The sequence below is a fragment of the Syngnathus scovelli genome, chromosome 15 (assembly GCF_024217435.2).
Source record: "Syngnathus scovelli strain Florida chromosome 15, RoL_Ssco_1.2, whole genome shotgun sequence".
Classification (NCBI taxonomy): Eukaryota; Metazoa; Chordata; class Actinopteri; order Syngnathiformes; family Syngnathidae; genus Syngnathus; species Syngnathus scovelli.
Window position 1 is genome coordinate 3,283,499 of NC_090861.1, and position 18,000 is coordinate 3,301,498.

The 18,000-nt window shown below is 45.4% G+C and overlaps 4 protein-coding genes across 6 annotated transcripts; 3 read left to right on the forward strand and 1 right to left on the reverse strand.

The window, feature by feature from the left end:
• Positions 1 to 1,658: 1,658 nt before the first annotated feature.
• Positions 1,659 to 7,041, forward strand: LOC125982413 (phosphatidylinositol transfer protein alpha isoform). The gene is made up of 12 exons (XM_068653219.1): positions 1,659 to 1,855; positions 2,899 to 2,929; positions 3,666 to 3,811; positions 3,875 to 3,966; positions 4,267 to 4,274; positions 4,399 to 4,473; positions 4,535 to 4,618; positions 4,686 to 4,763; positions 4,829 to 4,939; positions 5,012 to 5,134; positions 5,191 to 5,286; positions 5,438 to 7,041. The coding sequence occupies exons 1-11, from the start codon at positions 1,839 to 1,841 to the stop codon at positions 5,236 to 5,238; spliced, it is 813 nt and encodes a 270-aa protein (XP_068509320.1). The 5' UTR covers positions 1,659 to 1,838; the 3' UTR covers positions 5,239 to 5,286; positions 5,438 to 7,041.
• Positions 7,042 to 7,323: 282 nt separating this feature from the next.
• Positions 7,324 to 11,269, forward strand: LOC125982322 (inositol polyphosphate 5-phosphatase K). 3 transcript variants are annotated; one of them, XM_049742803.2, is made up of 13 exons: positions 7,324 to 7,662; positions 7,894 to 7,945; positions 8,953 to 9,057; positions 9,120 to 9,228; positions 9,297 to 9,413; positions 9,479 to 9,654; positions 9,786 to 9,897; positions 9,958 to 10,067; positions 10,156 to 10,369; positions 10,475 to 10,612; positions 10,685 to 10,768; positions 10,854 to 10,973; positions 11,047 to 11,269. In XM_049742803.2, the coding sequence occupies exons 2-13, from the start codon at positions 7,902 to 7,904 to the stop codon at positions 11,113 to 11,115; spliced, it is 1,398 nt and encodes a 465-aa protein (XP_049598760.1). In that variant the 5' UTR covers positions 7,324 to 7,662; positions 7,894 to 7,901; the 3' UTR covers positions 11,116 to 11,269. The 3 variants fall into 3 exon arrangements, with proteins under 3 accessions (XP_049598760.1, XP_049598757.1, XP_049598759.1); XM_049742800.2 differs by lacking the exons at positions 7,324 to 7,662; positions 7,894 to 7,945 and adding an exon at positions 8,352 to 8,727; XM_049742802.2 differs by lacking the exons at positions 7,324 to 7,662; positions 7,894 to 7,945 and adding an exon at positions 8,355 to 8,727 and having other exon boundaries at positions 10,869 to 10,973.
• Positions 11,270 to 11,561: 292 nt separating this feature from the next.
• nle1 (notchless homolog 1 (Drosophila)) lies at positions 11,562 to 15,090 on the forward strand. The gene is made up of 13 exons (XM_049742811.2): positions 11,562 to 11,664; positions 11,902 to 12,071; positions 12,137 to 12,357; positions 12,443 to 12,522; positions 12,606 to 12,682; positions 12,756 to 12,853; positions 13,032 to 13,224; positions 13,294 to 13,429; positions 13,505 to 13,551; positions 13,629 to 13,831; positions 13,907 to 14,066; positions 14,139 to 14,209; positions 14,286 to 15,090. The coding sequence occupies exons 1-13, from the start codon at positions 11,562 to 11,564 to the stop codon at positions 14,296 to 14,298; spliced, it is 1,572 nt and encodes a 523-aa protein (XP_049598768.1). The 3' UTR covers positions 14,299 to 15,090.
• Positions 14,554 to 17,735, reverse strand: slc25a1a (solute carrier family 25 member 1a). Its single transcript, XM_049742901.2, has 9 exons — positions 17,439 to 17,735; positions 16,956 to 17,063; positions 16,783 to 16,882; positions 16,535 to 16,673; positions 16,388 to 16,472; positions 16,224 to 16,328; positions 15,990 to 16,105; positions 15,856 to 15,929; positions 14,554 to 15,785 (listed from the first exon to the last, which is right to left on the reverse strand). The coding sequence occupies exons 1-9, from the start codon at positions 17,614 to 17,616 to the stop codon at positions 15,671 to 15,673; spliced, it is 1,020 nt and encodes a 339-aa protein (XP_049598858.1). The 5' UTR covers positions 17,617 to 17,735; the 3' UTR covers positions 14,554 to 15,670.
• Between the last annotated feature and the right edge of the window lie 265 nt (positions 17,736 to 18,000).

Sequence of the window (18,000 nt, forward strand, 5' to 3'; positions counted from 1 at the left end):
GGGAATGAATCCAATTTATGACATTTCATTAAAAGCGAGTGGAACCTAAATCGTGCAAAGTGTGTTCAATCACTGGTAGGGCAAGTTAGAACTTTTTTTTTCAGGAGCCACCGGGTCCAGACACATCTGGAAAAGCTTAACTCGGGACTAAAACTAAAAATTGGGCATGTGTGACTTTCCAAAACATGACGCCTTTGTGTGAAAAGTTGACGTCATGTCATATTTTGTGAGTGGTTGCTTAGTGTTTAGTGCTTTTGATTAGCTTCCGAGTGCCTGGATGTGTGACATGCCAAACATTCAGTTCTCCGTGTGTAATCGCATACTTTTTATAGCAACAATCTGATGCTTGGGTGTGAGGATGATGTGAAGGAAAGGCTGACAAATCCTGCTTGTAAAAGGCTTAAATGAAATAAGCAATTAATTGAAATAAGAATACTTCGTCAAAGCAAGTTAATCTCTTGTAAAGGCTTGTAAAGGAAATTATTGTGTGTACAACGACACCTGCTGGTTTAACGTCTATCATGCACCTTTACGTTTGTGGAAGAATTGCATCCTCCAGTGTAAAAGATAAGGATTATATTAAATCCAAATTGACCTCTTATTTACATGAGTTGTGTAACCGTTTTTTTTAAATTTTATTTCCACACAGCATGACATTATGGAGATATTGAAATAATAAATATATACATCCAAAATTGCACGTATAATAATAATCAAAGCTTTTTTTTTTTGCATCCAGCACGGGAGTTGACTTTATGTACAACAATTATTAAAACCGAATATTACTAGAGTGTTAATTAAAGTGGACTCTCTGGAGTTTTTGTCAGCATAAAGTAGCGAGAAAACTTTTTGCCCTCGCATCTGGTTTGGGATTATCACAAATCATCGGATGTCATTCATTACTCCCTTCATTCATTCATCGGACAGCGGATGATGACAAACGGATGTTGGCGGTCGGATGCAGATGCGCTATAAATACGACAGCAAACCGCTCTTACGTAATGGCCTAGCCGCATGCGCGTGCGTGCGCGCGCACACATTTGCTGAACTGTGGGATTAGGACCTGAGATGCTCCTGCTCATCGTGGGACATCTGGAGGTCCCTGACATGATCGAGGTCACTACCTTTACCTTGATCTTTAATAAACACACAATAAAATTATTATTATAGGTACACTTGCATTGTAGCAAATTCTGCTATAATTAAAGTAGTTTTAAGACTGGTGGTATTTTAAGGGCCTTTGAGTCAAAATTTTATTTTCTATTATTAATAAGATAATTTTAAAGTAATATTCTAGTAATATAAAAGTGGGAAATTAATCTTTGTTTTTGAAGCAGTGAGTGTTGAGTGCACGAGCCGTCACCGTGACGTCACGTAGACCTGCGGCCGGATAGGCGGCTGCCTCATGACGCTACCCGACCAGTGACGTCAACTAACCTGCGATGACGACACCGCAAGATTTTTAAAGGGACAGTCACCTGCAATGCCGTGTAACTTCCACGATAATAACGACGAATTATTCATCCCTGGCGTGCAATTTGGATCTTAGTGGCTCAAGATTTCACTTAATTACTGCTACTTCATTTCCACCCCCGTTTTAATGTCCTAAATGGAGTCACCCACTGCCATCTCCCCCCCCTCCCCTCTACCATGCACGACGTCCCGTTTCTGCAGCACCGGGCCGCGCGCAGGAAGGAAGTCATCACGCACGGCAGCAGCCAGTCGGCGGCTTGTGCAGCTAGAATGACATAGCGAGTAGAAAAAAAAAGAGGAAGAGGAGAATCCAGGCATCGACGCAAATTTATTTTAAAGCCTTTTACACATCCACTTGCCCAACCATGCTCATCAAGGAATTGTAAGTATGCGTGTGCGCGCGCGACATTGAGGGTGGAGGATGAGAGGATGAAGAGGAGTGGTGTGTGTCGTGGAGGGAGGAAGGGGGGGGGGGGGTATGCATGTCATATTTCACCGCATGAAGCGCGCGAGATGATGAAGGCTGTTGCATCATCATCCTCACGTGCAGCATCTGGCTCAGGCAAAGGCGGCTTGTGCCCTTCAAATTCTGCAAATGGAATGTAGTGCTAAACCTAAGGAATGCGTAAATGACACCTCTCCTCCTCCATGTTCTTGATGGATGCACGGTGAAGGTGAAACACCTCAGGAGGCCACTCTAGAATAATGTGTGCGGCTAGGAAGCAATTAAGAAATCAAGAAATTAGGAGCATTTAAGGTTTTTAGAGCCTTTGTCAGCATTGAAAATGTTAGTTGCTGAGGCCTGCTAGCTGCAAGGGCAAGGCAATCTGCTCACACCTAGCTCAGGCTCTTATTTTATTTATTTTTTTATGGCATGGTCACGTGGATTTAATCAATAAATTGCCACTGCCACAAAAACAGGAGTGATGACATGCAGCGATTAGGGAGAGTCTGGCCTTCAGCAGTGTACCTGGAAGTGAATTAAAAAGCATTAAATGGTGTCAACGCTGATAATTGACATGCTCACACCTGTTAAAATAATCCAGATATAGTGCGGGATTAATAATAATAGCTGAGAAAAGAGTCAGAAATCAAAAGTCCTGACACTGAGATTTGTCAGAATCATCATTACTGTTATTTCGGATGGCAGCTGTGCCAGTTTGGGGTCGAGCCACAGATTAGCAAACAGGGAAAGCGGGATTACGCCAAAGCGGGCATACGCTGCATATTTTGGTTACATTAAAAACAAAGCAGAAGTTTCACAATCATTTAGTTGTTACAGTAATTATTCATTCGCACTTGAGTTTTTCACACTTAGCGAACCAGCATGTGTGTTAGCATTAGCACATTTGTGTCTTCATCATCATCTCGCCTTGTCCTTTCAAAGTTTTTGTATTAATGTCCGTCTTCTTTTCTGTCTCGCAGTCGGGTGATTCTTCCTATCTCCGTGGAAGAGGTAAATTCACAACGCAGTCAACTAAATAAATTCCGCTTGTTTGATTTACTTTTGTATGTAAACAAATTTCTAAAAGCGCATGTCGAATAATCTTTTAAGGCTCCGTCTCGGGTAGCTCGTAGATGTCCCTCCTGATTCATTTATGTGCCTCTAAGATGTGTCTCCTGCGACCTTGACCTTCCCTAGGAGCAGTCATTCACAAATATGTGATGTCGACGTTTTCCCTGAAGGCGGAAAAGAGCCATAAAGACCCTCATTTTGAAATTCCCTCAAGAAGCGGCGGCTTTTATTTCCAGTCGGTTAACGTTCGCATTGTGTCAGGGCGCTCATTGAGATTTATTTTACTTGCTCACGTTTCCTAGTTCAGTGTTGCTGCTTGTTGCTAGGCAGAATTCGTGAGATCCTTTGCCTGGGGGGAATTAAAAGTCATGCTAGTCACACACACAGAACAAAAATGAGGACAATTTTTATTTTTATTTGCTACTCTGTCCTAAATGTAAAATGATCGGATGCCCTTTAATGTTAAAAGCAATTGTCATGGCAGCATGAGAGTTCAAGACGTCGCCGAGCTGTGTCCAGATTTGTGGATTAGATCCGATTAAGAAAGAAAGGCCGCCGTTGTTCTGCGCTTGCAGCAGTCACATGGATCAGCAAGAATGTAGCTGGCGAGGGATAAGCAAAGTCATTCTCAAAAACATAAAGCAATCAATAACACGTTAGCATTTTCCTCCTTTAGTACCAAGTGGGCCAGCTGTACTCGGTGGCCGAGGCCAGCAAGAACGAGACGGGAGGCGGCGAAGGCGTGGAGGTACTCAAAAACGAGCCCTACGAGAAAGATGGCGAGAAAGGCCAGTACACGCACAAAATCTACCACTTGCAGAGGTGAGAACGTCCATGAGCTGATTAAAAAAAAATATATCAGCAATAACACTCTCTATCCTGCAGTAAAGTGCCGTCCTTCGTCAGAATGTTAGCTCCGTCTTCGGCCCTCAACATCCACGAGAAAGCCTGGAACGCGTACCCGTACTGTCGCACAGGTAACTCACAATCGTATTTCACAGCAGCACTTAAGAACTGATTTTACTGAGGTGTTATAATTTCATACTCTGACAATCCTACTGGGGAATGCAAAAAGGATACCATCAGCTTGTGTGGCGTCCTAGTGGAAGCCTTGAATAATTTACTGGATGTCCAGCCAGAGAGGATCACCTGATCCCCACACACACTACACACAATTATTCTGCGTATTGTTAAGATGGCCTCAAATTGCTTAGTCGTCTTTTTTTATCTGTGTTTTTTTTTTCTTTTGGGCTGCTTTCCTTCACTTGGATCCAAAGTTATCACTGTAAGTATATTCGAAATGTTGCACACAAATATATTGAGAACATGAAGACTAGCGAGAGACACTTGATCTGCTAGCGCTAGCGTGCTCTCGTTGGTGACTGTCATCTCGTCTCCTCTCGCGACAGAATGAATACATGAAGGAGAACTTCCTGATCAAGATCGAGACGTGGCACAAACCTGACATGGGACGCCAGGACAACGTAAGCATGAGCTTCCCTTCTCTTCTCAGTTCTGGTCAGAACTTCCGTTTTTTTTTTATAGGTGCATGGCTTGGATGCCGAAACCTGGAAGAAGGTGGATGTAGTCTATATCGACATCGCCGACAGAACCCAAGTGGAGCCCAAGGTGTGCGAAGCTATGTGGACCACACCACCCATGTGGACTTTGAATTATATTTTTGTTCTGGTGGCAGGACTACAAACCGGAGGAGGATCCCTGCAGGTACAAGTCGGTCAAGACCGGGCGAGGCCCTCTAGGACCGGACTGGCGGGTACGGATGGTGTTTGTCGATTAAAATGGGACTTCTGGAAATATTTGACACGCTTGTTTTTGCAGAAGGAACTCCCCAATAAGAAAGACTGCCCACACATGTGTGCCTACAAGCTGGTCACGGTTAAGTTCAAGTGGTGGGGCCTGCAGAACAAAGTGGAAAGCTTCATCCAAAAGGTCCGACTCAGCATTTGAGGATCGGCGGCCGGCCCGACGCAGCGATTGACTTTCCTTTCTATGCGTTCGCAGCAAGAGAAGCGCCTTTTCACCAACTTCCACCGTCAGTTGTTCTGCTGGATCGATAAGTGGATCGACTTGAACATGGAGGATATCCGCCGCATGGAGGAGGAGACACGCAAGGAGCTGGATGAGGTAAGGATGGACGCCAGGAAGTGGAAGGTGGTCATTGAGTACGGCTCGTCTTGTAGATGCGAGTGAAGGACCCCGTGAAAGGCATGGTGGCGCTAGAGGATTGAGATCGACCCCCACCCCTTCCCAAGATTGTGACTGCTGCTGCTCATCAGGTGTGTTGTCAGTTCAGTAGAAAAATGAGTAAAGTTGTGCTGTAGCACCCTCTGGTGGATACATGTAAAAATGGAACAATAAATCTGTGGGTAAAAAAAAAAAAATCTGCCAACAAACTGAGTATGAGTGAAATCCTTTTCCGCCTTCTAGACCCGAATACCGAGACACCAGCGGATTCACGTCCTCCTCCCCACTCCAACCGACTCAACATGCGGCCATCCCCTCCGAAATCCCAATCCTGACCTCCGACCTGTCTCAAATTCCTTCTCTCGGTATCATCTGGTTTGCAAGATGCTGGACCCAGTACACTCGTCGTCTGTGGTCTCCGTCCCTGCCCCCTTTCACTCACAGCTGAGGCGTCCGGTAGAAAATCAAATAGATCCATTTATTCATTGATTCATTCCCCCAAACCACAGAGTTAATTATCTCTGTCTTGTAGGATTTACTAAAGCTATTCCCATGTTGTGTGTGTAAGTGTGTGTGTATATAATATATATATATATATATTAAATATACACACTATGCCAGGTGAATGGGCATAAGGTGGGCATTGGGGGCAGAGTCATTGTATGGAATAATGCAGTATTTATATACTGTACATATAGATATGAATATATCAACAGGGTTTTTAAATTGTTTTGTTTTTTTCGGTAAGTCTTTTATTTCTTCCCACCAGCTGCTACGTGTTTTTTTTGTTTTTTTTTTCATTGCACCTTTGCTTTCCTTTAGCGTTGTTAGTGTGTCGTTTTGTTGTGTAAAGCTAAGAGTTGTAAAAACCGGCAGGTGGAAGGTTTTGTTTATTTATGCCCTGCTAATATTTTGCTGCTTTGTGACACAGTGTGTGTGTGTATGGGGGTGTGTGTATGTGTGTGTTTGTGTTGCATTTGTGTGTGATCAGGTTTGCCCAAATGAAGCAGTTAGCATTTGGTTAGCATGGAAATTAAACATGCATATTCTCCATAGACAAATCTAAAAGCCGTGTTTCCACAGTTCGCTACGCGAGGGCAAAGGTCGTAAAGGTGACATTGTTGGTACCGTTGGAAAATCAGATCGCGACCGAACCGTAAGCGGTGGGAACGCGGCTTTAGCGAGTCACCTTCTCTCCAGTGGATAAACGAGATTATCCAGCGATAGCAATAACTGCCATGACGACCAAAAAAAAAAGGCCCAAAATTTAGTGTTGTTTTTTTTTTTTTTTTTCAGACCAAACTTTGTCCTGTTGTTTTTTGGAATGTGTGCATGAGCGTGCCTGTGCATGTGTGCGTGTGTGTTGTTCAGTGATGTGATTGTTTTGCTGTCCGAGCGGGAAGCCTATTGTTTTGAAATTTTAGTGCAATCTATAATTAGTGAAGATGATCCACTTCCATCAAATATTGTACGTACTGTATTCTCTGCACAAGAACCTCATTGCAGGACCACATTTAAAATATAAAAAATGTTTTTTTTGGGGGGGTTAAATGTTGTCGTCGTGCTGTTGCTAAGAGGAAACCACAAACCCCATTTGGGAAATAACTTTTAATTCCAATTTAAAGGCCAGAAATGTAACAATAACACCCCAGAATCTTTTTATTTATTTATTTTTGAGCTCCTTCGACTATCTTACTTGTGTGTTAGCGTGCTCCTTGCTTTTTCTTGATCTTTTCTTGTGGATTTGTGCCTTTTATTTGTTGTCATCTTAATCTTCCAATAACACAAATTGTACATTGGAAAATGTGAATTGATGAAATAAATGAAACAAAAGAAAAAGGAGACAAGTAAGGATATTTATTTGACTGATTTTGAAATCATCTAAATATGTGAATATATGTCACACACACATTGCTCACTAATGGCAAAATTAATCAGGCTTAGATTACATCAAATCCTGCTTACAGGGACATTTTGTGAGAAGTTCGTGACCCCAAATGAGGCTGAAAATATCTCTTCCATATCCTTAATAGAGTTGTCACTTTCTATACGTCGATATTTCAGGTTGAAGTAACCAATCGTAACTCACAGGAAAGGATTTTTGATATCCAACATGGCTGCCGTTTGGAAGGCGGAGTTTACTTTTGTAGGGCCTAAAAGTGAACCGTGAAACTGCTTGCGTCATGTCCACTCAACAAATGTGTCCATTCACCAATGTCATAATACTTCTCAAGCAAGCTGCATCATAAGCTTGATCCCACCTTTAAGTCTTCCAGGCAGCAGCGGCAGGTCGCTGTTCTTGGCAACCAGCGGCGGCGAGAACAACAAGCGCACAGCTCCAACGACGGGAGTGTCAGCGGGAAAGCCGATCCAGTCTCCGGACTCCTCTTTGGAGATCTTCGTCATCTGCGCCCAAGGGGTTTGCAGCTTCTTCCGGACACCTCGGGATATCTGTAGCCAAGACACAGGTACTGAAAACACACTTCGAGAAGCTTGGGAATATTCTGGGGCTGCTTTGCTACACCTACCTCGGGGTTCCTTTTGGATAAAATAAAACTGCAAGTCTTGTGCCGCCAATGTCAAAGAGCTTACTCTCAGCTGATTAAAAAAAAAAAAAAAAAAATCCATTTCACAAATGACAGCAGTTTTGACTGTTGCCATGGTGACCTGTAGAGATTTAACACTGTGTGTGTGTGCAGAGGACGACATGAGTGCCGCTCGGTTCCCAAGTGGAGGAAGAGACAAGTGCAGGTGAGTTTTTTTTTGGTTCTCATGTTCTTATTCTTGCTCCCTAATTGTAATAAGAGGCTTTTGGCTGGGTTTGCGCAATAAAACTGCCATTCTTCACCTCGCTGAGCTACTTACAAACACCCCGCTTAAATCTCTGCATGTGACTCGCTTATGGAAACGCTCTTTGCTACATTTAAAATGTACGAAATAAAATCACAGATTTAAAAACAGATTTAATAGAACGAGATGGGAAATCTAGATGATGTAAACACCTTTGAAATGGATGTAACAGCCCCCCCCCTCTCCCAAGAATTTTAGTTGACCTATTACCCACTAGGGTGGAAAAGTGGAACACGGCCAAAAGAAGCCTAATGCCATTGTCCGCTCATTAGCCGGCGGCCTGAGATTGCGGAATGGCGGCCTCCCGGGTAACCCGCTTATTCCACCAGCCTCCACATTCCTCACATAAATCTCCAAATCCATATCGCTGCTTTTATTATGGACGGAGGTTTGCGGAGGACACTTCTTTCTCAGTGGACCTTTGAGGACAGCAGGAAGTTAGTTGACCCAAAGATGGACTTCCTGACAGGCCGAGCCCGGACGCGCTCGGATAGCGCGGCGAGCGGCGCGTCCACGTCGTCGTCGTCCTCCTCCAGAATGCTTCTTCGCCAGAAGCTGGCTCAGCTCCTGAGCCGCATCGACGACATGAGCTCGGAGGACGAGGCCAGCGAGGAGATGTCGCGGACGTTGGACGACGCTTTTCAGCTATGCTCGTGCTTTGCGCCGCCCACCCACGCCTTCAGGTGTACCTCCGCCAAGGCTCGTGCTTTGCTTCGGTGTACCTAATGAAATGGGTCTAGATGGAGAAAAGCAGTTATGAAACCTAAATTGCAAAAAAATCAGAAATTGATTCGAAACCAGATGCAGTGTAAACAGGTGTGAAACCAGGACTGATGTGAAAATCAGAATCAGGGTCTTCAAAAGAGAACAACTTATTTTTTATTGACCAATTTTAATGGTGTCAACAGGCTGCACATGGTGACATGGAACGTGGCCACGGCGGAACCTCCTGATGATGTCACCTCACTGTTGCAGCTCGACGTCCAACCGCCCACCGATCTCTACGTCATTGGGTGAGAAACTGATGTGAAACCAGATGTCCGAGAAAGAAGTGAATCCAAATGTGTTGTGCCAGGCTACAGGAAGTGTGCGCCACGCCGGTCCGATTCATCTCGGACTTGATCGTCGAGGACTCGTGGAGTCACATCTTCATGGACACACTGGCGCCGCGAGGTTTTATCAAGGTGACAAATAGACAATTTTGGCTTTCTTGTCGTAGCCTGATGAATGTAATTCCATGTGCGTCCTATAGGTGGCGGCAGTGAGGATGCAAGGTTTGCTGCTGTTGGTGTTCGCCAAACAGTCACACTTGCCTTACATCCGAGATATCCACAGCACATACACTCGCACCGGCATCTTTGGATACTGGGTATGGATTTCAAAATTCAATTAAAAAATAATTTCATTCTGAATTAATGTCTTTTTTTTTATTAGGGAAACAAAGGGGCGGTGTCCGTGCGCTTTTCCTTCTACGGCCACAAGGTGTGCTTCCTCAACTGCCACCTGGCGGCGCACATGAGCCACGCCCTGCAGCGTGTCGATGAGATTGAGCACATCCTAGAGACGCAAGAGTTCGACACGGATGATGCACGGCGGGTTCTGGACCACAAGTTAGTCAACAACAAAAACGGGACACAAAGATCCATTCTACAAAGACAGAAAGCTTTTTTTTTAGGGGGGGGGGGTGAGGATAAGTTAAAAAATTCAATAAGATATCCCAACCACTTTCCTGACCACACAGGCTTGTGTTCTGGTTTGGAGATTTGAACTTCCGCATTGCTGACCATGGCCTGCACTTCCTGCGCTCGTCCATCAATGGTGGACGTCTCAACCTGCTGTGGAGCAAGGACCAGGTAACCCCCCCACATACACACAGACACACACAGGTGCTACTGTACTTCCTGTTTGTGCAGCTCCTCACCATGAAGAAAAAAGAGGCCTTCCTGCAGGAGTTTGAGGAGGGACCCCTGAATTTCAAACCAACCTACAAGTTCAGCCGGAACTCCGACGCCTACGAGCTTGGGTAACACACATACAAATAGACAAATGTGTCTCATCCCAGACTTGTCCAAGCTAGCTCAAATCCTGTTGCTTGATCTTGCGTCATATAGCGGCAAGAAGCGAAAGCCTGCATGGACCGACCGCATCCTATGGCGGGTCAAACCCAAAAACGTACCATCGGAAGATGACGACGACAAGTTGTCGACCGCTACGGACGACAGCCTGGATGAGTACCCTCTGGTGGTCAACCAAGATAAATACACCAGTGATATGAGCTATGGCGTTAGCGACCATAAGCCTGTCATGGCTAGCTTCAGTCTGGAGGTGAGAGACAAGACAGATGACCTTATGACCTCTATCCTGAGCCACTGCACTTCTATGATTGGCTTGTCTGCATTCTGCATTTTTTTTTTTTTTTTGTCGTTGCAGCTAAGGAAACATTTTGACACTCCGCTGGTTCATGTGTCACCTGAAGGCGTCTGGAGTGCCGACCAGGACGCCCTCCTCAACTACACGGTCCAGGAAGACTTCCTCTCCTCAACGTGGGACTGGATTGGCCTCTATAAGGTGCCAGGAAAACCAAATCCATTTTGCTTGGCGGAGGTAATAATAAACAAACGTCGTGATGTCGGATCGCAGGTCGGCTTCAAGAGTTCAAGCGACTATGAGACTTTTGTGTGGGTTCGAGAGGACGAGTTGCCTGAGATTGATGAAGTCATACAGGTGATGCATTAGCATGTAGCATATTTTACAAATAGAAATTGTATGTGCATGTGTTTCCAAACTTTTGACTGCTAATATATGTTAGCATGTGGGTTGCCAGATCTCAGTGGATAAGGATGATATCCCTCTGCTGGGTGGACAGTATGTGCTGGGCTATTACAGCACTAACATGCAGAGCATCATTGGCCTCAGTGCTAACTTCCAGGTGAATATTATTTTATTATATGACATAGAATGTACTTTTTATTCCAAGAATCTCTTTTCAACCAATCTTGCAGATCTTAGAGTCAAAACGTGCCGTCATGGAGGGTCTCGTGCCAGAGAACATCAATGGGCTCCGCAAATAGAAGAAGAAATTTTTGTGTCTTATTAGCTTGATCAAAGATGATGACTGGAAAAGACAATAAATTTAAAAGACACATTTGCATCACAAATGTTCCAAATCATACTGAAAATGTTATTTGTTAGCATTACGTATGAATAAACTATTGTTAAAATGTACATTTCATGGTTTTCATTGTTTCATCTGTGGTGTTTTTGGGATACACTGTAATAAAATAAAAATAAAATAAATAGAAAATAATAAAAATAAAAATGTGGTAAAATGATGGGAAAACAGCAATAAAGTTACCAGAGTTACGATAAACTCTTGCAACAGAATATATGATTCAAATTAATTGGGGAAAAATCATTTTGTTGACATTTTTATGGGCCTTGATGTAAAAACCACGGAGTTGACAGAAATGTTACTACTTGAAGAGATGTCCCGCTGTGCACTGACTTCCGCATTCCCATGAGTCCTTGCGGCCAGACACGGGCACTATGTGACCATCTCCCCCTGTCACAACATCTTTGTACATATACACACGTGTGGACTGGACACATCGGTTACAAAGGTAGGTTTTATCACATTTTGACGCTAAAATTACTTTATACGAGCTCCGATTTAGTTGTGTGAGCTATTGTTGATTGATTTTTGCTTTAAATGCCGTTTTTTACAACTAATTACTAGGTTCAAAACACTCTGGCTCACAACTAGCTAACCGAGCTAGGCTAGCGCTAGCTGGCTTTCTAATGTTGTCAGCCAGAGCTTTGACTGATAATAAGAACTTTTTATTTTTTTATTTTTTCAGCAAAGGGGGATATTTCGCTCAGACGGCGTTTGACAATGGGTGAGAACGTGGAGCGGCTCCTGATTCAGTTTCAGGACGAGAATGGGCAGATACTGGGTTCCTCCTTTGACGTACCTCTCGACATCACTCAGGACAAACTGCAGCTGGTCTGCAATGCCTTGCTGCAGAAGGTACAAAAGTTACACACACATGAATGAGTAGACTTTATTCAACATATCATTTTTGTCCTTTTCAGGAGGAGCCGGTTCCACTGGCGTTCTTCGCTCGTGGTGACACTGAGATCGTATCCAGCCTGGGCGCCTGCATTAAGAATCTGGGATGGGAGACGGAGCAGGTGCTGCCGGTGCTGTACCAGCCCCAAGCCGTGTTCCGGGTGCGAGCCGTCACCCGTTGCACCAGCACGCTGCAGGGGCACACCGAAGCCGTCATCTCCACTGCTTTCAGTCCCACCGGCAAGTGAGTGGCGTGGGAGAGCCTTGGTTTATATCACGAGTGCTGATTTGACTTGTGACTCAAGAGTTTTATGTAATGTCAATTTCAGATATTTGGCTAGCGGTTCCGGTGACACCACTGTGCGCTTTTGGGACTTGATGACAGAGACGCCGCATTATACTGCCAAAGGTACGCTCGCCGCGCTACATCTCTTAGCTAAAATGTTCGTGCAGCATGCTAACTTCTTTTGGATTGTGTTTTATTCGGACTAGGTCACTCACATTGGGTTCTGAGCATCGCCTGGTCGCCTGATGGCAAGAAGCTTGCGTCGGGGTGCAAAAACAGTCAGGTGAGTTTGCAAAACACGCACACCTACACTTGCAGATCTTTTCACAGATATATAATTTAAATTTCTTTTATAGATCTTTCTGTGGGATCCAGTGACAGGCACACAAATGGGGAAGACCCTGACTGGACACAGCAAGTGGATCACTTGGCTTTGCTGGGAACCACTTCACCTGTAAGTATCGCTAGTATCTCTTTATCCTGGAAATTGACACGGAATCCTTGAATCCGCCTTGAAAATGTCATTTTTCAGAATTGTGACCCTTAAATCTCTCAGGTAGTCCTCGGAAAGCTCTAGCTGTCCCAATACTTTTGTTTGCACCTCAATCACTGAAGTGTCTTGTTTTTGCCAGCAACGCTGAGTGCCGCTACCTAGCGAGCAGCTCCAAAGACTGCTCGGTGCGCATCTGGGACGTGGTGCTGGGGCGCTGTGACAAGATCCTGACGGGTCACACGCATTCGGTCACTTGCGTCAAGTGGGGCGGCGATGGGCTGCTATACACATCGTCGCAGGACCGAACCATCAAAGTGTGGCGGGCCAAAGATGTGAGTTCTGTCAGTCAGGCGTTGTGGGTAAAAGCGACTCTGAACGAGCCTCCGTTTGTTGTCTTTTAGGGGGTCCAGTGCAGGACGCTGCAGGGTCACGCCCACTGGGTCAACACGTTGGCTCTCAGCACCGACTACGTGCTAAGGACCGGCGCCTTTGAACCGGCCAACGCCACTGTCAACCCACAGGACCTCAGAGGATCACGTAAGAAGATAAAATGCTCTTCATTACCTTTTAAGTGTGGGGAAGTCTTAATTCTAATACTTCATCTTCTCCTAGTGGAGGAACTTAAGGACAAAGCCTTGCAGAGATACAACAATGTTCGGGTATGTGTATTTGTTGTTGTCTTTCTAAATTTAAGTATATACTTGAAGAAAAAAATACTGACTTTGCGCTCCCACAGGGTTCCAACCCGGAGCGCTTGGTGTCAGGCTCGGACGACTTCACTTTGTTCCTGTGGAATCCCGCCGAGGAGAAGAAGCCTCTCGCCCGAATGACGGGCCACAGCGCCCTGGTCAACGAGGTACTCTTCTCCCCGGACACCCGCCTGCTCGCCTCGGCCTCCTTCGACAAGTCTGTCAAAATCTGGGACGGTCGCACCGGGAAGTAAGTAGTACCGCTGTTAACCACACTGCGGCGCTGTCCACCAAGCTCAACGGCGTGGATACATCTTCACGGCAGGTACTTGATGTCCCTCCGCGGCCACGTGGGCTCCGTGTATCAGGTGGCGTGGTCAGCCGACAGCCGGCTGCTGGTGAGCGGCAGCAGCGACAGCACGCTCAAAGTGTGGGACGTCAAGACCGGGAAGCTCAACATGGATCTTCCGGGACACGCCGATGAGGTGAGGCCACATTTAGAAAATGCTTCAATAGTATTCTTCTATCGTATTTTTTTAAAATTTGCTTCCATGCAGGTATTTGCTGTGGATTGGAGTCCCGACGGACAACGTGTGGCGAGCGGCGGCAAAGACAAATGCCTCAGAATGTACGTCAAAATACCCGCAAACCTTTTCTATCTATTCAAATCCCCCACCCTGACTTATTTCTGGGTGTCTTTACAGATGGAGAAGGTAGCCAAAATGGCCGCTACCCCCATTCCTGTCGAGATTGGAGAGCTGGAGTAAAGGTGCTTTACTTACAAAAAAAAATGTTGTCATGGCAACTCACCGACACAAACAAGGTCAGAATATAAGGGACTTGGGTGGAATGTGTCGGTGACAGTCGGGGGACTGCTTATGAATCCCCCCCACGGCCTCAGCGTTTAATCTCCTTTGTTAAAGCCTCAACCTGCAGATCTCAGAACTGCAATCGATTCACGTACGTCATCGATTTTCCATTTAACACAGCAATGTTTATTACACCATTAAAAGCTCCATTTAATACCTGATGTCATTTAACAGTCAAAACATTAAACAGTCACACACATAAATGGGAGTAATGTTCTCATGCAAAACAGGGCTCATGATTTTAGTTTGGCAAATAAAAAAAGGGAGGGAGTCTGAAGGCATCCTCTAGATTGTGTGCGTGATCAACCCCCCCCCCCTATCAAGAGTAAAAAACGTCATTTAACTTGATAGAAAAGAACATGAAGGAAACATGAAAACACGAATGATAAGAATCGAGAAATGGGCAGCGATATAAAGACCCCCGCACCATGTTTGTTTTTACAAACTCTGGATTTTGCTCTCAAAATGGCCGCTTCAAACAAAAAGGCTGACCACCTTGAATTTCTGTGTTGTAATAGCGCAACAAGTATGAGTATCGAATAAAAGACATAATTAGCATGTGGCTAATATACAAATCGACCCCGCCGTAATAACAACTAATAACGGTTGATGAAAAATAAAAAGTGATATCTTAAAGCTATCTGTGCCGTCTTCTTCGGATAATACTGAACAGGAGTTGCGTGTGAAAGTCTGTTAGCATTGACCTTAGCATGTGGCTAATGAAAAATTATATAAAAGCAGCGTGTGAAAATGATGTGTGCTGGCTTCTAGGTTTTTTTTAGCTTCACGTGTACTTCTACAACCATAACATGACTTAGCCAAGCGGCTAATAGATAATTCCCCGCCCAAAGAGCAGCATGAATCAACTTAATGATCCCAAAAAGTGACCAAAACAGATCTTGGTAACAAAGGACTTTTGTGCATGTGTTTTTCCCAAAACCAAAAAAAAACATTGTGTGGTTTCAGTACAGTGTGCTCACCGACATCCGCCAAACAGAATAAATAATATAAATTAAAAACCCGATGTGGGTTAATGAATGAATTGCCCCGCCTCCTTCGTTTTTCCAGTTCCAGTGTCTCAAAACGTATGCTTGCTTTTTATGTCTTTGTTCAACCTTCAGTATTTCAGTGCTGGAAAATATTCCTAAAGCAACATGTGGAAATGTCTGGTTGAGAACTTTCCAGAAGGCTTTGCCAATCTTCTTCCAGGTGAGTCCTGCCTACTGGGTTTTCCACACGTTGTTGAGCAACTTGACCACCTCCTCATAGATGACAAAGACGATGGCTACATCCAAGCACACGCGACCCAGCCGAGGAACGGTCCCCTTGTAGAACCTTTTGGGATGGAACCAGAAGACTTTAGCCATTGTTATGCTAGTAGCTAATCTGGATTGAGGCTACTCACGCTTGCGGTCCTTCCTGCTTGAGGATCTGGAAAGCACAATCCACTGTGTTCTTGTAGCGATGGGCATCCAGACCCTTTAAAACATCATCTTTAGAAACTTTTTCCAAGGTTAAACAACAAATGTGTCAACTAACCTGCATTCTGGTCTTGACCACATCCAGAGGCGTGTTGCCGAAAACGCTGGCGGCCCCCGCCGTGGCTCCAAACATGGCTGTGACGATTGGGTGCAATTCTTTTCTGGGATCGTCACCTTTATTAGGGTCGATCAAAATATCAGTTATGTCCAAGAACCGCAGGTTTCTGATCTATTGGGTCAGGGAATATCGGAAAGCCACGTTGTCAGGTCTTGGACTACTTGTGATTCTTACCTTTGTACCAATTACGTAATGAGTTCATCACGTAAAATCGGATGGCCTGATTGGTTCCCTGCTTGAGCACGGTTGCTGTCAGACCTTGATATGTTCCCCGGACCCCTAAAGGAAAACCAGATGAAGCTAATAGTCATCATAGCGGCTTGTCGTGGAAGTCTTACCTTGCTCTCTGATGATCTCGCTGACACCGTGAAAGAAACCCCGGTACCGAGGTCTCATCGAACACTGGTCGTGAATCAGCTTCACCTGCAGTGAGGTCCAAACAAGTCATATGAATGTCCCCATCACAAACCCGCCCGCCCTTTCACCTTGAGCGTCTCCATGGGACACACGATGACGATAGCCTCGGCTATTCCCGCACCCAAGCCGCACAGGAGGCTCCGTGTGTTGTCCAGTCTGCCCGTAGCATCTCGCATTGGGTTGCTGAGGATCTCGAAAGTGCCGAATCTGATGGGGAGTCGGTGAGTGGATTACCTGGTGGTCTTGGTTCTTGTGAAAACTGATCTGGATAATTTTGTCATGCCTTGGGGAAAATCTATCAGAACAGAAATCAAACCTGACTGCAGACTTGGGGATGGAGCCGTAGAGCAGCGAGCTGAGCCCTCGGTACAGACCTCTTAGACCGTGATCCTGCACAGTTAGCTTCACGCAGTCACCTGCCAACAACGGGGACATTAAGTCAAGCCCAGACAGGAAGTGGACAGATGGGTTCATCCTGGCGTGACCGACCGATGCCCCGGTAGCGTGGAGGGTTGGCTCGTTCATCCAGCTGCAGTTGAGTCTTGACGTACTCCGTCGGGAAGGTGATACAAATCTCGATCCCGCCTGCAATCCCACCTGATGGGAGGAATTGGGGAAATGAGAACACCTTAGATTACTTAAAATTGTATTAATTTAGTCCAAATGGTGTTTCTCTTATTGGTCAGGTTATACGGAATGGAAGAATTATTGATTGTCTGATTTATTGGGGCACCAGTACCCCAGTCAATATGGATTAAAACATGTTGTACATTACTGCAAATGATTTTGTAGATCCCGGTTGAAGAAACTACAAGCATGGAAGTAGACAGACGTTTTGGTTGATGAGCATCACAGTCTGCTGGATTGCCTTTGTGACCCAGTTTGCCTTATTAGGCGCCAGCTTGTGTAAAAGCAGATCTGCAGTGATTGCAATCGGATCAAAAGAGGAAGAGGAAAAACGAAAGAGCGGACCTGCTAGGATAGCCTTCCCAGGATGCGTTATCTTCCTACCCCCTACCGCCGCCGCCGCCAGACTCCTCCTGGCCGTGTATGAGTGCGACAGAGGAGGCGAGAGCGCCGACCCGGGCAAAGCTTTCCGCCGCCGGCCGTCGCCTTTCTCGCAAGGGAGAGGGGGCTTATCGAGCGGCATGCTGGTGGATAGAAGGGTTCGCTGCAATGACAACAACAAGACAGGCTGCGAGGGTGTGCCAACAATGGGGAGGGAAGGGGTGCTGATGTTAGTATGCAAGGCACTGGGTCAACCGAGCGGACCACCTCATTGGCTGGGGTGGTGTGGGTTGGTCATGTGACCTAGCGCTGTCTCGCTGGACCAATAAGATGGAGGATGTGTTTTTTTAACGATGCTCTAGTGCGAGATAAGCCGGAGCAGATATCGTTAATAAAAATAACGAGGAAAATGTATGGAAGTTGTTGAATTAACCAGCCAAACTCATAAAGGAAATTAAATTGAGCAGTTTTTGAAATTTATTTCATTTTTATGCACGCTAACCCCCGGCAGCATAAGCTCAGTTGA